Source organism: Tursiops truncatus, chromosome 13, assembly GCF_011762595.2.
Source record: "Tursiops truncatus isolate mTurTru1 chromosome 13, mTurTru1.mat.Y, whole genome shotgun sequence".
Lineage (NCBI taxonomy): Eukaryota > Metazoa > Chordata > Mammalia > Artiodactyla > Delphinidae > Tursiops > Tursiops truncatus.
This window is the reverse complement of record NC_047046.1, coordinates 15,088,637-15,103,896: the sequence shown is the minus strand read 5'-3', so window position 1 is coordinate 15,103,896 and position 15,260 is coordinate 15,088,637. Positions and strand designations below refer to the sequence as shown.

General features: G+C 44.5%; 1 protein-coding gene across 3 annotated transcripts; it reads left to right on the top strand.

The window, feature by feature from the left end:
* Nucleotides 1-817: 817 nt before the first annotated feature.
* LOC109552611 (2'-5'-oligoadenylate synthase 1-like) lies at nt 818-13,334 on the top strand. Of its 3 annotated transcripts, XM_033837002.2 has the most exons (8): nt 818-899; nt 2,989-3,988; nt 4,778-5,066; nt 6,296-6,480; nt 9,735-9,979; nt 11,085-11,238; nt 12,327-12,477; nt 12,641-12,847. In XM_033837002.2, the coding sequence occupies exons 2-7, from the start codon at nt 3,809-3,811 to the stop codon at nt 12,456-12,458; spliced, it is 1,185 nt and encodes a 394-aa protein (XP_033692893.1). In that variant the 5' UTR covers nt 818-899; nt 2,989-3,808; the 3' UTR covers nt 12,459-12,477; nt 12,641-12,847. The 3 variants fall into 3 exon arrangements, with proteins under 3 accessions (XP_033692893.1, XP_033692892.1, XP_073646259.1); XM_033837001.2 differs by lacking the exon at nt 12,327-12,477 and having other exon boundaries at nt 12,641-13,334; XM_073790158.1 differs by lacking the exons at nt 9,735-9,979; nt 12,327-12,477; nt 12,641-12,847.
* Nucleotides 13,335-15,260: the final 1,926 nt, after the last annotated feature.

The following is a 15,260-nucleotide window of genomic DNA, read 5'->3' as shown; positions in this document are numbered from 1 at the left end:
CACATGGCTTAGCTCCCCACATAAATGAACCCATGAATACAGCTGTGGCACCTTGGAAATGTAGGAAGTGAGAGGGATCCATATTTATTGATCATCATCTATTGTCAATCACTGGGCTGGGCACTTTACTCCTACCATCTGATTTAAATAATAAATTTAAATAATAACCTCCAATCCAGTGAGGCAGGCAATATGCTAACCATTCTACAGATGACTGAGGTTTGGAGAAATAAGAGCTTGTCCAAACCTTAACAGAAAATGAGTGAAATACCTGAAATTTGACTAAAATAACAATAGCTACAGCAACAATAATGACTGCTCCCAGGAAGTAAGAGCTTGCTGTAAGACCAACACACTCGAACAGAATAGTAAAATTTTGGTTATTAAAACTGACATGTATGGACCCCTTATTATGTTCCAGTTACTGTTCTGAGCACTTCACATGCTTGTCTAGATCCTCATACAGCATGCTTTGAGGTAGGGTTATTCAAATCTCTCCATTTCACTGATGAGGATAGATACTGAGGATTAGAGATTCAGGTGACCTGCCCAAGGTCACACCACTAATAAAGAGCAGAGGTAAGATTCAAACCCAGGTCTATCAAGGCCCGAATGCAAGCCTCCTTCTCCTTGTGTCCAATGCCCACCGTAGGGGAGGGCACTCAGGACACACCCCAGGGAGCAGTGCCCTCCTGGGCCCCTCCTGCTGCCCTGAGTCCCAGTCTGCCCAAGTTGGTATTTTGCTCTGCCAGGAGCTCTAGACCCCCGCAACACAGCCCACATACTCACCTGCCCCTCTCTAACTGTTGCTTTTCAGACCTGTGATTCTGGACCCAGCTGACCCTACTGGAAATGTGGCTGGTAAAGACCCATATGGCTGGCAGCTGCTGGCACAAGAGGTTAGAGTCTGGCTGGGATACTCATGCTGTAAGAATTGGGATGGGTCTCCAGTCAGCACCTGGAAGGTGCCGGTGTGACCTCCTGATTCCCTCATGTGACCTGATATTAATGGCAGGTTGAAATAACAACTTCTAGAAATACTGCATTAAATCAAATTGAATTTCATCTCTGCCTTTGTACTCTTTTACTGTGGTTACTAGAAAATGTAAAATTACACATGTGTTCTGCCCCAGAATGAATCACCGGATTAGACAATAGGCTTACCAACTCACATTGTCATTTACAAAAGTCCAGTCAATAAAAACTCCCTTAAGGAAGCACAAAAGATCAAGCATGTTCTTACCACCTGAGTCACTGGTCACGTGTGTAGCTGGGAAACAGTCTTTGGCTTCTCCATATTACTGTTCCTCCTTTGAGTCCTCCAGCATCCCTGTGAGATGGGTCTTATTCTTGTTCTCATAATAATACACTGAGATTTGGGCACTTGCTTGAGTCACCAAATATTCCAGCAGCATTTGTTGAAGGGACCATCCTTTCCCCACTGTTCTGTAAAAGCCACCTCTAACATATGTCCAGAGCCCGTCTGTGTGTGAGTCTGTGCAGTTCCATTGGTCAACTTTGGCATCCTTGAGTTAATAGTACCTTGACTAATTACTCTAGCCTGGTATTAATTCTTAATATCTTGTAGAAAACTCTGTTTTTATCCAAACCAATGTCTTCTCTTGGCTCTATTTCTATGTTAATATTATATTCTGTTTGTGAAATTTCACCCAAAAATACGGGGAGGCATTTGATTAGAATTCCATAAATTAGTTCAGGAAAGATGACATCTATTGAGAATCCCAATCCACAAACTTGGAGCTTCTTTCCATTAATTTTCCTCTTCTTGAATTACTCTGTAACTATGTTTTATAGTTTTTCCCTGCATTGGTCTTAAGTGTGTTTTGTCATATTATTCCTAGATACTTGTTTTTTATGTTATTGTACTTAGTACGTTTTCTTTAATTTCATTTTGTGATGGTTGGTTTCATGAAGACCTAAATGTTTTCAGTGGGTATGTATGATTAAAGCACGGTGAGCAAGTGAGCTTTATACTTTTCTGAATTTTGTGATTTTTGTTTTGCTGTAAATTTATACTGCTTGAATGACCACAAGAAACAGTAAAGCATTTTGTTTCAAAACCTTTTGTGATAAGTATTTGTCAGCTGAGCTCTGATAGTTTGGGCAAAGCTGGCAGACTCAGGTGACAGAAGGCTCAAGGGTGCTGCAGTTTGGAGCTGCTGGCTCATGAGGTTCAGAAGCAGAGGAGCAAGTGTGTTAGGGGTGACGGAAATGCTCTCATGAAATTTGAAGCACCCGAGTCATAAATTCCTGACTACCCAGAGCTGAGTCCCCATTCTGGGCAACTTCCTGCTGAAGAAATGAAACTGGGAAGAACTAAGGTTGAAGCAACAGATATGAGGGTGGAGTTCTCTGAGCCGCCCTGGGCACTCAGCATCGTGGTCAGGTCCCCTAGCCCCACCAGGGGGTGCAGTTATTTTTTTCATTATTATTAACTTTTATTGGAGTGTAGTTGCTTTATAGTGTTGTGTGGGGTGCAGTTTGATGTACTACCTGCCTTCCACCCTCCCAGCCACATGGAGTTTCAGCCTTTGTCCTGTATCAGAGCTCCTTTCTCTCTCTGTTCATATTTCCGAGCAGTTTGAGAGCCCGCACAGTTTGAGAGCCTTACCAAAATAAGATGTCCCTAAAAAAATGGGGAGGAGATCACATTGGGTGGGCCAAAAAGTACCTTCGGTTTTCAAGTAAAAATAAAAGACCCCTTTTTCATTTTTACCAAGAACTTTATTGAACAACGTAATCACCCTTTTGTTCCACTACCTTCTTCCATTTTTCAGGCAACTTCATAATTCCATCTTTCCAAAACTTTTTATCTTTTTGAGCAAAGAACTGTTCCAGGTGCGAACCCACACCCCCTGCACTGGAAAGCAAAGTCTTAACCACTGGACCGAGAGGGAAGTCCCTGTCCTTTATTTTTGCTCGGCATTTGATACCTTTCAAATCCCCTTTTGTGTCTCTTCTTTTCAGATTATCCTCAGAAGCAGTTCTGTGAGTGAGAAAAGTTTGCCCTCTCTACAGATTGGGACATTGAGGCATGCCCAGTTACACTCGTGTTCAAAGCTGCACAGCTAGGGACAGCTCGCAATTTTTCTATCGACTTAAAAATGCCTTAAGAAATAGTCTATTAATCAAAAAGTAAAACCATTATAGTCATGCCATTAAAAAAGAGAGAGAGAAGGAAATTATGTTTGTGTGTATGTGTGTGTTAACCTAGAAAAACATCTGAAAAGATCTGCACCAAAGTAGTTGTAGTCTTTCAGGTTTAGGATCAGGGATGGACTTTATGCTTTTGGATTTTTCTGACCATTGCTGTTTGCAATATACATGTACTGCTGCAAAAATCACAGGAGACAATAAAACAATTTTGTCAGCAACGAAAAAAGAGGAAAAGGAAACCAAAAGTGTGTTTTTACTTATGATTACTCTTGGGTGAAGTACTAACCTGGCTTTAAAAGTACCTTTTCAGAGTACAGTCTGAAGAAAGACCAGATGTTCTAGGTTGCCTGTTAAAGGCAGGGAGTAATTCTGGAATACTGGAGGAAAGAGCTGGGAGACTGAACAGGGTTCAGAATCAAAGGAATGTTTGATTTGCTGAGAGACAAAGACTCAGGGCAAAGCTCCTCCCTTACAAGGAAACGAAACCAACAGCAGCCCAGACTCAGGGCACACCTCCTCCCTTCCAATGAAATGAAACTAACAGCCTCCTGGACCCAGGCAGCAGAAGAGATAGAAGCTAAAAGGTTTTCCCCTCCAGCTCTGCCCTCTCTGGCTCTCCTGTCCCAGCATCATGATGGAGCTCAGTGATACCCCGGCCAAGTATCTAGACAAGTTCATCGAAGACCACCTCCTGCCAGACGAGAATTTCTACACACAGGTCAATGAAGCCATCCACATCATCTGCAGTTTCCTGAAGGAGAGGTGTTTCCAAGGGGCCCCCGACCCTGTTCGGGTATCCAAAGTTGTGAAGGTGAGTCCAGAACTGCCTGGCTGGGGAGAAGGGGGCTGAATGAGCAAGTGTTTCCACAGAGACAGAGAGCAAAAGGTTGAGATCTCTGGGGCTGGTGGTTTCTGATTTATCCATGCCAAAACTATAACCACAGCTTGTGAAAGTAGCTTCTGGGGTGAGGGCCTCCACCTGTAAGTTTTTGACAAATGCCCAGGTCAAGTTTATAAACCACCTATGTCACGTCCACCACAGAGATAGGCAAACTGAAGCCCAGCTGTATCAATAATCCGCTAATCATTGACCAGGCTGGGAACTCACCATTCCTGCAGATTCATGAGCTGGTTAAGAGTATAAGTTTTGAAAGCAGATAGCACCTGCTGCTGTGAAATCTTGGGCGAGTCACTTAACCTCTCTGTGCCTCAGTTTCATCATCCATAATTCCCAGTACTTTGCTGGGCTTGCAGATCAAGTAAAATAAGCCATGGGCCAGTTTACAGTATTAATTATATAAGGTCGTAAAGAACAGGGGGTAAAGAACACAGACTGAATTGCATCTCTGCCACCTACTAGCTGTGTGATTGGGCTGATACATAATCTCTCTCAGCATCTGTTTCTCCATCTGGAAAATGGGAACAGATAATAATAGTAGCTAAATCACAGAGTTCTTGTGAGCATTCTAGGAGTTAAGACTGGTAATGCCTTCACAACAGTGGCTAGTACTCAAAATGTTAGTGATTGTTCTCAGCATTTTATTTAGGGAGGCTCTTCTCAATGATAAATATCAGTTCTCATTCTCATCACCTTTTTCAGGGTGGCTCCTCAGGCAAAGGCACGACCCTCAGGGGCCGATCAGATGCTGACCTCGTCGTCTTCCTCACCAATCTTGAAAGTTTTCAGGAACAACTTCAGCGCCGAGGAGAATTCATCAAGGAAATTAGGAGACAGCTGGAAGCCTGTCAAAGGGAGAAAATATTTGAAGTGAAGTTTGAGGTCCAGAAACAGCAATGGGAGAATCCCCGTGCTCTCAGCTTCGAGCTTAGATCCCGTGAGCTCCAGGAGTGGGTGGAGTTTGATGTCCTGCCCGCTTTTGATGCCCTGGGTGAGCACTCTCAGCCACAAGGTGTTTCAGCCTTTGTCCTATGTCAGGGCTTCTTCTGCTCTCTTTTCATGTTTCTGAGCAGAAATCTCTCTCACTTTGAGAGTCTTATTAAACAGGGCATCCCTTCAAGTGGGGAGGAGATCCTAGCATCTCTTCTGGGGCAAGAATGTTTAGGGTCATACTGAGCCACTGCAGTGACATTAACAACAAATTGGTACAATTTGGGAGCAGTATATTTTTATAGAACACCTGCCAAGCTTACTAGTTTTACTCTTGGCAAAGTGTGTGAATCTTCTTTTTCTAAAAATGAGGCAGCGTATGTCTGCTGTAAACACAGTGTGTTAATTTCATCTTTTATCCAAAGCATAAGGAAATATCAAATTTATCTGAGGGTTGGAATCTGTAGACAATCTGCAGGAACATTGGGACAGGAAGCAGTACATCTCTGAGGCTCATTTCCACTGAGTACCTTCCATGTGCAAGGCACTGTTCTATGGCCATAAATGAGACAGACAGGGAACTTCTCTCCTACAGCCTGACAATAATAATTTAAATACCATAAATGAAAGGATAACTTGTTGTGACAAAAACTAAATATGGTGATTCAAAAGAGAATGATGGGGCTTAGAGGGAGTGTTTAGACAGGGCAACAAGGGAGGTGACTGCTGACCCGAGGCCCAAGGGATGAGAGGAAGCCAAACCTGGGAAGATCTGGGGGCTCCAGGAAGAGGAAACAGCAAATGCAAAGGCCCTGAGACAGGAATGAGCTTGGCATATTTGAAGAAGTGAAATAACCGGGGGAGTAAGTAGCAAAGGGATCAAGGCAAGAGGTGAGACGGCAGAGGTGGCAGGAGACAGGTCACACCAAACCTCCTGGGCCACTGCGAGGACTTTGGATTTTATTCGGATGTCCTGGGAAGCAAGAAGTGGAAGGATCAGGTTTTAAAAGGCCTCTGTGGGTGCTGGGTAGAGAATGGGCTGTGGAGGATCCAGGAAGGAGGCTGCTGCCATCTCTGCTGTGTCCAGGTGAGAGATGATGCTGGCTTGGATGGGGTGACGGCAGTGGAGATGGGAGTGGCGAGGACTGGGGATGGCCCTCAGGCCTCCTGGCTCTGGGCCTGCTGACCTTTCCACTGCACCCCATGGTCAGTGAGCTTGTCTCCTCAGAGGGATTGAAAGAAACTCAGAGAAAAGCTGACATCTTCACATTATGGATTAATTCCCAACAGGTCAGGTGACCAAAGACTACAGGCCTGACCCTCAAGTCTACGTCCGGCTTATCCAAGAGTGCAAGTCCCTGGGGAAAGAGGGCGAGTTCTCCCCCTGCTTCACGGAGCTGCAGCGAGCCTTCCTGAAGGAGTGTCCAACCAAGCTGAAGAGCCTCATCCGCCTTGTGAAGCACTGGTACCAAATGGTATGGCATGTCCCATCCAGACAGAGAGCGGAGGAGGAGGAGGAGGAGGGAGAGAAGGAAGAGAGTGAGGACAAGAGGAGGAGGGAGGGGTGGAATAGAGGGAGGGAAGGAGGAGGGGGAGGTGTGGGGAGGAAGCAAGGATGAGGCATCGGGAGGGGGAAGAAGGAAGGGGAGTGGAGGGGAGAGGAGTTGGGAGGGAAGGGAAATCACAACTCCATCCTTCCTGTTACTCTGGACAAAACCAAGGGTCATCCTTGACTTCTCCACACACACCCCCATCCAACCTGTCAGCAAATGATGTTGGTCCTGTATTAAAATATATTTATAATTCATCTATCGTCATCTCCTGCGTCACTCTCACCCTGGTCCAGGTCATCTTGAGAAGCTCATAGGATCTGCCCTCGACCTCTCTGAGCCCCAGTCTCTGCCCCCTCACCACCACCCCCAGGCTATGCTTTCCTCTTCATTAATCCTCCAGGAGGGAAACTCTACTCCAGCCTCAGGGCCTTTGCATGTGCTTATTTGTTTGTTTATTGTCTATCTCCCCACTAAAAATGTACAGGAACAGAAGGATTTATGTTTGAATCCCTGCTGTATCCCAGGGACCTAGAACAGTGCCTGGTGCGTAATAGGAGCTCAAAAAATAATTGTTAGATGAATTAATGAGTGCTACGTCCCCACGCCATCACCACACACACACACACACACACACACACTTCTGTTCACTTCCTAGGTGTCTGGCTTTGGACAAGTGAATTAACATCTCTGTGGTTCCTGTTTTCTCATTTGCAAAGAGTAACATGGCACAGCAATAGTAAATCACATACCGTGATATCTGGCATATAGTCGGTCCTAATAAATGTCCTTTCTCTGAGCTGCCACAGGAAAACACATCATAAAAGCTAACATGGATTGTGCACTAAGCTTATGCCAGATTCATCATATTTAAAATTTTGTGGATGTGATATTCATTTCTGTTTACTTTCAGATGTCCCATATCTTATTTAAGCATCGTGGTGATTCTGTGACCTGGTTAAGGGTATTATTATTAAACCCCTTTTACAGAAAGAGAAACTAAGTGTCAGAAGACACTTTCAGCTAATAAACAGCAGAACAAAAACAAAAACAGCATTTGGGTCTTCAGACTGAAGAGTTTACTTAACATGTAATAAGCATTCTATATATATTTAGATGAATAAATTGAGTTAAAGAAAGTAATTAAGGATAAACTTCCTACTTTAAAAACATTTGCTGGACATCTCAATTTGCTTTGCAAGAATTTTGATCATGGCACTTGAGCGTTTTAGAACTTACAAAAGTGGTTCTTGACAAGTGCAGCACTGCCCCCCAAGACATACTGAAGCTTCATAAAGGCATTTTTGTGATGTGGGATAAAGATGCTGCTGATAATAAGTGGAAAGAAGCCAGGAATACTAGTTGTTTTACAATGAGCAAGACAGTCCTACTCAACAAAGAATTGTCTCTTTATTTCCTTTTTTCTCCTTTAATTCCTCCCTCCCTCCCTCGCTTCCTTCCTTCCTTCCTTCCTTCCCCTCTTTCTTTTTCTCTCTTCTCTCTTCTAGAATAATAGAGGAATCGTACAATACTTTAACTCCTCTAGCCCCATCATCACCACCTTTAACTTACATCCAACTTTTGTTGTATATTTTAAGTCTCTCAATATTGTCAAGTGCCCCAAAGCATTAGTATTGTTTTACAGAGCCAATGATCATTGAATCTACCCGCGTGTTTACTGCTTTCTTCACTATCGATTCTATCCTACCTCTCTCACCTTCCATCTGGGATTGTTCTTCTTCTTCCTGAAATATGCCCTTTAAGATTTCTTTTGGTGATCTTCTGATAGTAAATATGTCAGTTTTTGTTTGTCTGCAAATGTCTTGATTTTCCCTTCATTGCTGTCAGGTATTTTTGCTGGATTGGTATGCATTTCAGTACATTGGATATATCATTCCATCTTCCAGTGTTGCTAGTGAGAAATCAGTTGTCAGTGTCACTGTGGTGCCTTTGTAGGTAATCTATCTTATTTCTCAGGCTGCATTTATATGTTTCACTTTTACTTTGATTTTGTTTGGTTTCAAGCTGATGTGTCTTAATGATGATCCCTTTTTATTGGTTCTGCTTGGGGTTCATGGGGTCCTTCACTGGGATTCCTGAATCTGTGGATATCCTTCATCAGTTTTGGAAACTCTCAGCCATTCTCCTAAAATATTATCATTCTCCCTTTCTCTTCTTCCCTCTTAGAACTCCCATAAAATGTATGTTAGACCTCCTCGTTCTCTCTTCCAAATCTCTATCCCCTGTTCTACATTTTCCATCTTTTTCTCTCTCCATGCTTTATTCTGAATAGTTTCTTCTAATTTACCTTCCAATCACTAATTTTTCCTTTAACTGTGTCTATGCTACTGAGCTATTAGTTACATTTTTGTCCTTTTTGTTCTAGGATTTCTATTTCATTCTTTTTTAAGTCTGCCATGTTACTTTTTCTGGCTTCTAGGTACCTACTATTTCAAATGCTTATATATTTGAACATAATGTTCCTAGTTATTTTAAAGCCTGTGTTTAAATCTTCAATATTTAAAGTTTTGTAGATTTATTACTATTTTCTTTTTTGTTTTTGTTAGTCATCACTCTGAGTGTCTTGTTTCTTTGTGTGCCTGGATACTTATGTGATGGTCATTGTACATGAAAGTTATCTGTGAAAGAGTTGGAGACTTTGGATTAAATATCTTCCTCCAGAAAAAAAAAAAGTTTGCTTCTTTAAGCTCTTAGGAACACTACAAGTCCTTCCTCTCAGTTAATTTTCATAGTATCCTTCTGAGGAAGGTGCAATTATTACCATTCACTTGGCAAATGAGAAAAAATAAGGCTCCAAGAGTCTACGTTGTCTGCTCAGAATCAGATAATGGTGGAGCCAGGATTCAAACCCACATCAGTCAGAATCCAGAGCGCAAGCCTTTAACCAGTTTACTGGTTTACTGATAAACTTTTTCGTAAAGGGCAAGTTAGCAAATACTTTAGACTTTATAAGTCACACGGTCTCTGTCACAAATACTCAACAATGCCTTTGTAGCATGAATGCCACCATAAACTACACATAAATGAATAGGTGCGGATTTGCTCTCAGAAAACTTTATACACAAAAACAAGTGGCAGGCTGAATTTGGTCCATGAGAAATGTGCTTTACACGAAAGCTAGAGAAACCCACTTTTCTGATTGTTTTTCCTCTACTCAGTGTAAGGAGAAGCTTGGGAAGCCGCTGCCCCCACAGTATGCCCTGGAGCTTCTGACAGTCTATGCTTGGGAGCAAGAAAGCGCGAAAACAAAATTGGAAACAAAATTGAAAACAGCTCAGGGATTTCAGACTGTTTTGGAATTAGTCCTGAAGCACCAGCACCTCTGCATCTACTGGGAAAAGTATTATGACTTTGAAAACCCTATTATTGGACAATACCTGAGAAAGCAACTTGCAAAACGCAGGTACTCTATCCCCACATGGCTTAGCTCCCCACATAAATGAACCCCTGATTACAGCTGTGGCAGATTGGAAATGTAGGAAGTGGGAGAGTTCCACATTTATTGATCATCTTCTGGTACTAATCATTCTGCTGGGCACTTTACTACTACCATCTAATTTTTTTAAGCATTAAAAATATATATTTATATATTTATTTTTGGCTGCTTTGGGTCTTCGTTGCTGCGTGCAGGCTTTCTCTAGCTGCATCGGGCAAGGGCTACTCTTCATTGAAGTGCACAGGCTTCTCTTGTTGCAGAGAACAGGCTCTAGAGCGCAGGCTCAGTAGTTGTGGCACACGGGCTTAGTTGCTCCGCAGCATGTGGGATCTTCCCAGACCAGGGATTGAACCCATTTCCCCTGAATTGGCAGGTGGATTCTTCACCACTGCGCCACCAGGGAAGCCTTTCCATCTAATTTTAAAAACAATGTGCAAGCAACTCTGTGAGGCAGGCACTATGCTACCTGCTTTACAGATGACTAAACCAAGATTCTGAAAGGTAAAGAGCTTGTCCAAACCTTAACAAAAAATGAGTGAAACAGCTGAAATTTCAACTAAAATAACAACAGCTGCAGCAACAATAATAAATGCTCCCAGGAACTAAGAGCTTGCTATAAGACTAACACACTCTAACAGCATTGTAAAAATTCTGATTATTGTAACTGCCATGTATTGACCCCTTATTATGTCCCAATTACTGTGCTGAGCATTTCACATGCTTGTCTAGATCCTCATACAACGTCCTTTGAGGTAGGGATGTTCAATTCTTCCCATTTCACGATGAGGATACTGAGGATTAGAGAGGTCAAAAGACCTGCCCAAGGTCACACCCCTAATAAAGGGCAGAGGTAAGATTCAAACAGAAGTCTATGAAAGCCCAAATGCAAGGCTCCTCCCTCTGTTCACTGTGCTCCATAGGGCAGGGCACCCAGGACACACCCCAGGGAGCAGTGCCCTGCTGGACCCCTCCTGCCTGTGCCAGGCTGGTACTTTTCTCTTCCAGAAGCATCTAGATCCCCCAGACATAGCCCAGCTTCTCACCTATTCTCTCTCTAAATATTGCTCTTCAGGCCTGTGATTCTGGACCCGGCTGACCCTACAGGAAACGTTGCTGGTGGAGACCGATGTAGCTGGCAGCGGCTGGCACAAGAGGCTAGAGCCTGGCTGAGTTACCCATGCTTAAAGAAGTCGGACGGGTCTCCAGTAGGCTCCTGGGTTGTGCCGGTGAGACCTTCTGCTTCTTCCCTGCCGTCCTTCCCCCACCCCCTCCACACAGCATGGGGCATGTAGATAGAGACCATTCTTTCCTAAGAAATTGCCTCTTGCTAGAGGTCACTCACATTCATATAGTGTCAGGCTGTGCTCTCTATTTTACAATCATTTTGGCCCCATACAGAGAGCTCCTGGACTTCTCACATCCCTCACCCAGAGTTCATTCTTTAATTAATGCCTCCTTATCTGGAAGTAACTTTTTTAACAGCTCCAGTCGGCTCATTCCACTAAGAAGAAAAATAAACAATAACAACCACCACTTAGTAAATACCTGCTTTGGGCTCAGGTTCTGTTCTAAGCCCCTTAAATTTCATTATTTCATTAAATCCTCACAACACCCCATGAGATATGTTTTCTACTCCCATCTTGCAGATGAGAAAAGGAGGCTCAGAGAGGTGAAGTCACCTGCTCAAGGCCACTCAGCTAGGGAGTGGTAGAGCTGGGATCCTAACTCGGTAGACTCTAACGCCAGTGTTTATTCCACTGAGCTAAACATCCTGCCTTGTATCCCCTCCCCCCTCAATATCATGTGACAAATGAGCGACTCAGAGCAGCTGAGGACGTGGGCATGTCACCCAGCTAAGTAGGTGCTGAGGGTCTGATCTTCCCACTCCAAGAGTAGAGATCTTTCTCATGCCGGGGTGGGGAGGGTTGATGATGTCATAGATGGGTTTCCTAGGAAACAGACTCTGGGATGAAGTTTATGTGCAGGATGTTTCAGGGGAGGACCATTGGATCCAACACCTGTGTAAAGGAGGGGAATTAAGCAGGTACCAGCACAGGGAGAGGTGCAGCTGGGGAGCCCTGGAGCTTCAACGGCCTTCAGAGTTGTCCTGCAGAAGGCTGAGGTGGCAGGTCTTCTTTACCCTAACATGGATCGGCCACTGAATGGACAACTCAGGAGGGGGTGTGTCCTTCCTCGAAGGGAATCCAGGTGGCACATCACAGTGTCCACCTGTCCACCATAAATGTTCACTGAGACCCAGTGCCAAGGTGGGAGGCCCAGCTCTCCAGTGTGACCATGTGCTTCACCCTTTCAGCCCCAAGACCATAGTGACCTGACGTACGAGGCCTGTGGTTTTAGACAGAGCTATAGAACCTCTCCGAGACTCACATTCCAGGGAGGAGCCCCTCCGCAGGTGGAAGAGAGCTGGACATGTGCCAACCTCTGAACGCCAGAAGCTCTTAAAGGCAAGGTCTCCGGGGCCATCTGGGCCAGACCTCTCATTTCTAGGGGCGGGGCGGGGGGCCTCAATCCCGAGAGGGCCATGAGTTGGTGTCAGACCTGGGTCCAGAATCCAGGTCTCCTGACCCCTATCCTTCCCGCCATTCTGTGCTCTCTCTTCTTTTACAGATAGCCTTTTCCCACAGCTCCCTCCCCACCAGAGCCTGTTCTCCGACAATATCCTCTGAGAGGCAGCAGGAGAGACTCAGACAAAAGAGAGGAATCCCAGTCTTCACGCTCTTCTCTGTACCTGGTGGGAGAGCTGTGGTCCAATTTATTGTCAATAACAACAAAAATAGTAGCAAATGCCATTTGTTGGGTGTTAATTAACCGCAAGGCACAGAGCCAAGAAGTATATCTGCATTATTATATGTGTGTGTATGTGTGTGTGCGTATTCATTGATTCAACTTAAAATATTAATTGAGCACCTGCTATGTGCCAAGCATCGTTCTGGGCACTGGAACATAGCAATGAGCAAAGCAGACAAAAACCCCTGCCTCATGGAGCTGACATTTTGTGGAATATTCTACTGTTGGATAGACTAGGATCCTTCCAAGTTTCAATTACAGGTAATCCTGAGACAAACATCTTTGGTTCACCCTTTGTCCACATCTCTGATTATTTATCCAGGAAAAGTTTTAGAACTGCCCTGTGTTAATACAGTAATCACTATTGAGCACTTGAAATGTAGCTGGACCCAATCGAGATGTGCTAATCTTTATACTTTTTTGAATTTTCAGATTTTATTAATTTTTGGCCATAAGTTTGTACTGTTTGTATGACCACAAGAAATAATAAAGCAATGTTTCTTGCACAAAAAAATTTAATAAGTATTTCTCTCAGCTGAGCTCTGATAGTTTGTGCAAAGCCAGCCGGCCCAGGTTATAGAAAAGTCTGGGGCACTGGTATTGGGAGCTGTTGGTTCAAGTCCAAATTCATGAGATTTGGAAACAGAGGAGCACCTGTGTAAGGGATGACGGAAATGCTGGAATGAAAATTGGAGCACCGGAGTCATAAATTTTTGATTCCCCGGAGAGAAAGCCCCATTATGGGCAGTTCCTTCTGGGGAAACAGAAACCGGCAGATCTAATGTTTAACCAAAGGAGATAAGGGTGGAGTCCCTCCCTGCACCCCCATTTGAGGAACCACCTTGCTGTAGCCCATAGCAGCTGCACCATTTACATCCCCTTCAGCAATAAATGGGGGGTTCAGTCTCTCCACATCTTTGCCAACACTTTGTAATTCATGATCATTTTGATTATCACCATCCTAGTTGGTGTAAAAGAGTTATATACTCTCAAAATAATCGGGCCTGCTAAGCAAGGTCAAGACCCTACCTGGGAAAGAATGGGACCCTGACACATAGACTGCGGACATAAGAATGGAAGCCCCTGAAAATCTTGAATCCCCAGACTCCTCTGAACCTGGGGTTCAGAAATGTCCCATCTACCCCTTCTGTTAAAAGCTAGCACCTCCCCCCTTGCAAGGAGACTCTGCAGAGGTCTCTCTTCCATAAGACCCCGCAGGACCGGCACCCACTTGCCCTCCTGCCCACTAGGACTGAGTAGGGTTGAGTCCCAAAATAGCCCAGCCGGGGGCGCGCTGGGCCTGCTGAGGGAGGGATGGACCTATATCCCAAACAGCCAGAAGACCCGGTCAGCATGTAGCAGCAAAAGTCAGGTGGGTGTGTGTGGAAGTGACCCCGAGGGCACTTGATCAAGGGGCTACAGTGTCAGGTCAGATGCAGAAGAGTTTATTGACTTGGAAGTCCCCTCCTGGAATTCAGGACTTCACACCCTGGCAAGGACCCCAGGAGACCGTGCAGAGTTGCTGTTAGCCAGGCTCTTAGAATGGAAAAAGTGAGAGCCTCTGCCGGGTGAGAACAAAATGCTGATATTCCCATGGGAGATGGTGGAAGATGGGATTCAAAGGTCAGGGAAGTGAATATGCTTGGGTGGATGTGCTATATAAGTCCAGAAAAGCCACCAAATTATCTCCCGTGGAAAAGCAGAGAATACAACGTTACCAAGGCCATAAAGAATACGCCAGTGAGAGGACTCAGCATCACTAAGAAGCTCGGGTGGCCTCCTCCATAGAAGATGCTGTCACAGGCCTCCTAACAGCACTGGGGATGGTAGAACCCCGAAATCATAGCGGCCATGAGACAACACTTACCCGTGACGTGGACACACTTCTCTTCGTGAGTGGTAGGGTGGAGGGGCAGTCAGGATGGCCTGACCCACAGAGAATTAAGGAGCTGGTCATAAAATATGGTGTCCCTGGGGCCAAACTAAATGGGCCACAAACGAGGGACGCTCAATCTGCCCCATCAAACTACTTCAAGGATGGACCGTTAGAACACTGAGAGATTCCCCCAATAAAAAGTCACCATCCCTTTCCCAGTGGCTTCCCAGGAGACCCATCTCTGACACATGACATCTAAATGTAACATGATCCTAGATTTGGGGGAGGGGGGGTTGCTATAAAGAACAACATTGGAATAACTGGTAAAAATTGAATATAAGAATATATCCATTGTATATGCTATAAGAGATGATAGCATTGTATCAAAGGTACAATTCTGAATGGGGTTGTCATTCTGTGTTTATGTAACAAGATACCCATATTCTTAGGGGATACATATGGAAGTATTTAAGAGTAAAGGGGACTGGGTGATTCTGATGTGTCCATGAAGGTTCATCACTTGTAACAAGTGTCCCACTCTCCCACTCTGCTGGGGGATATTGG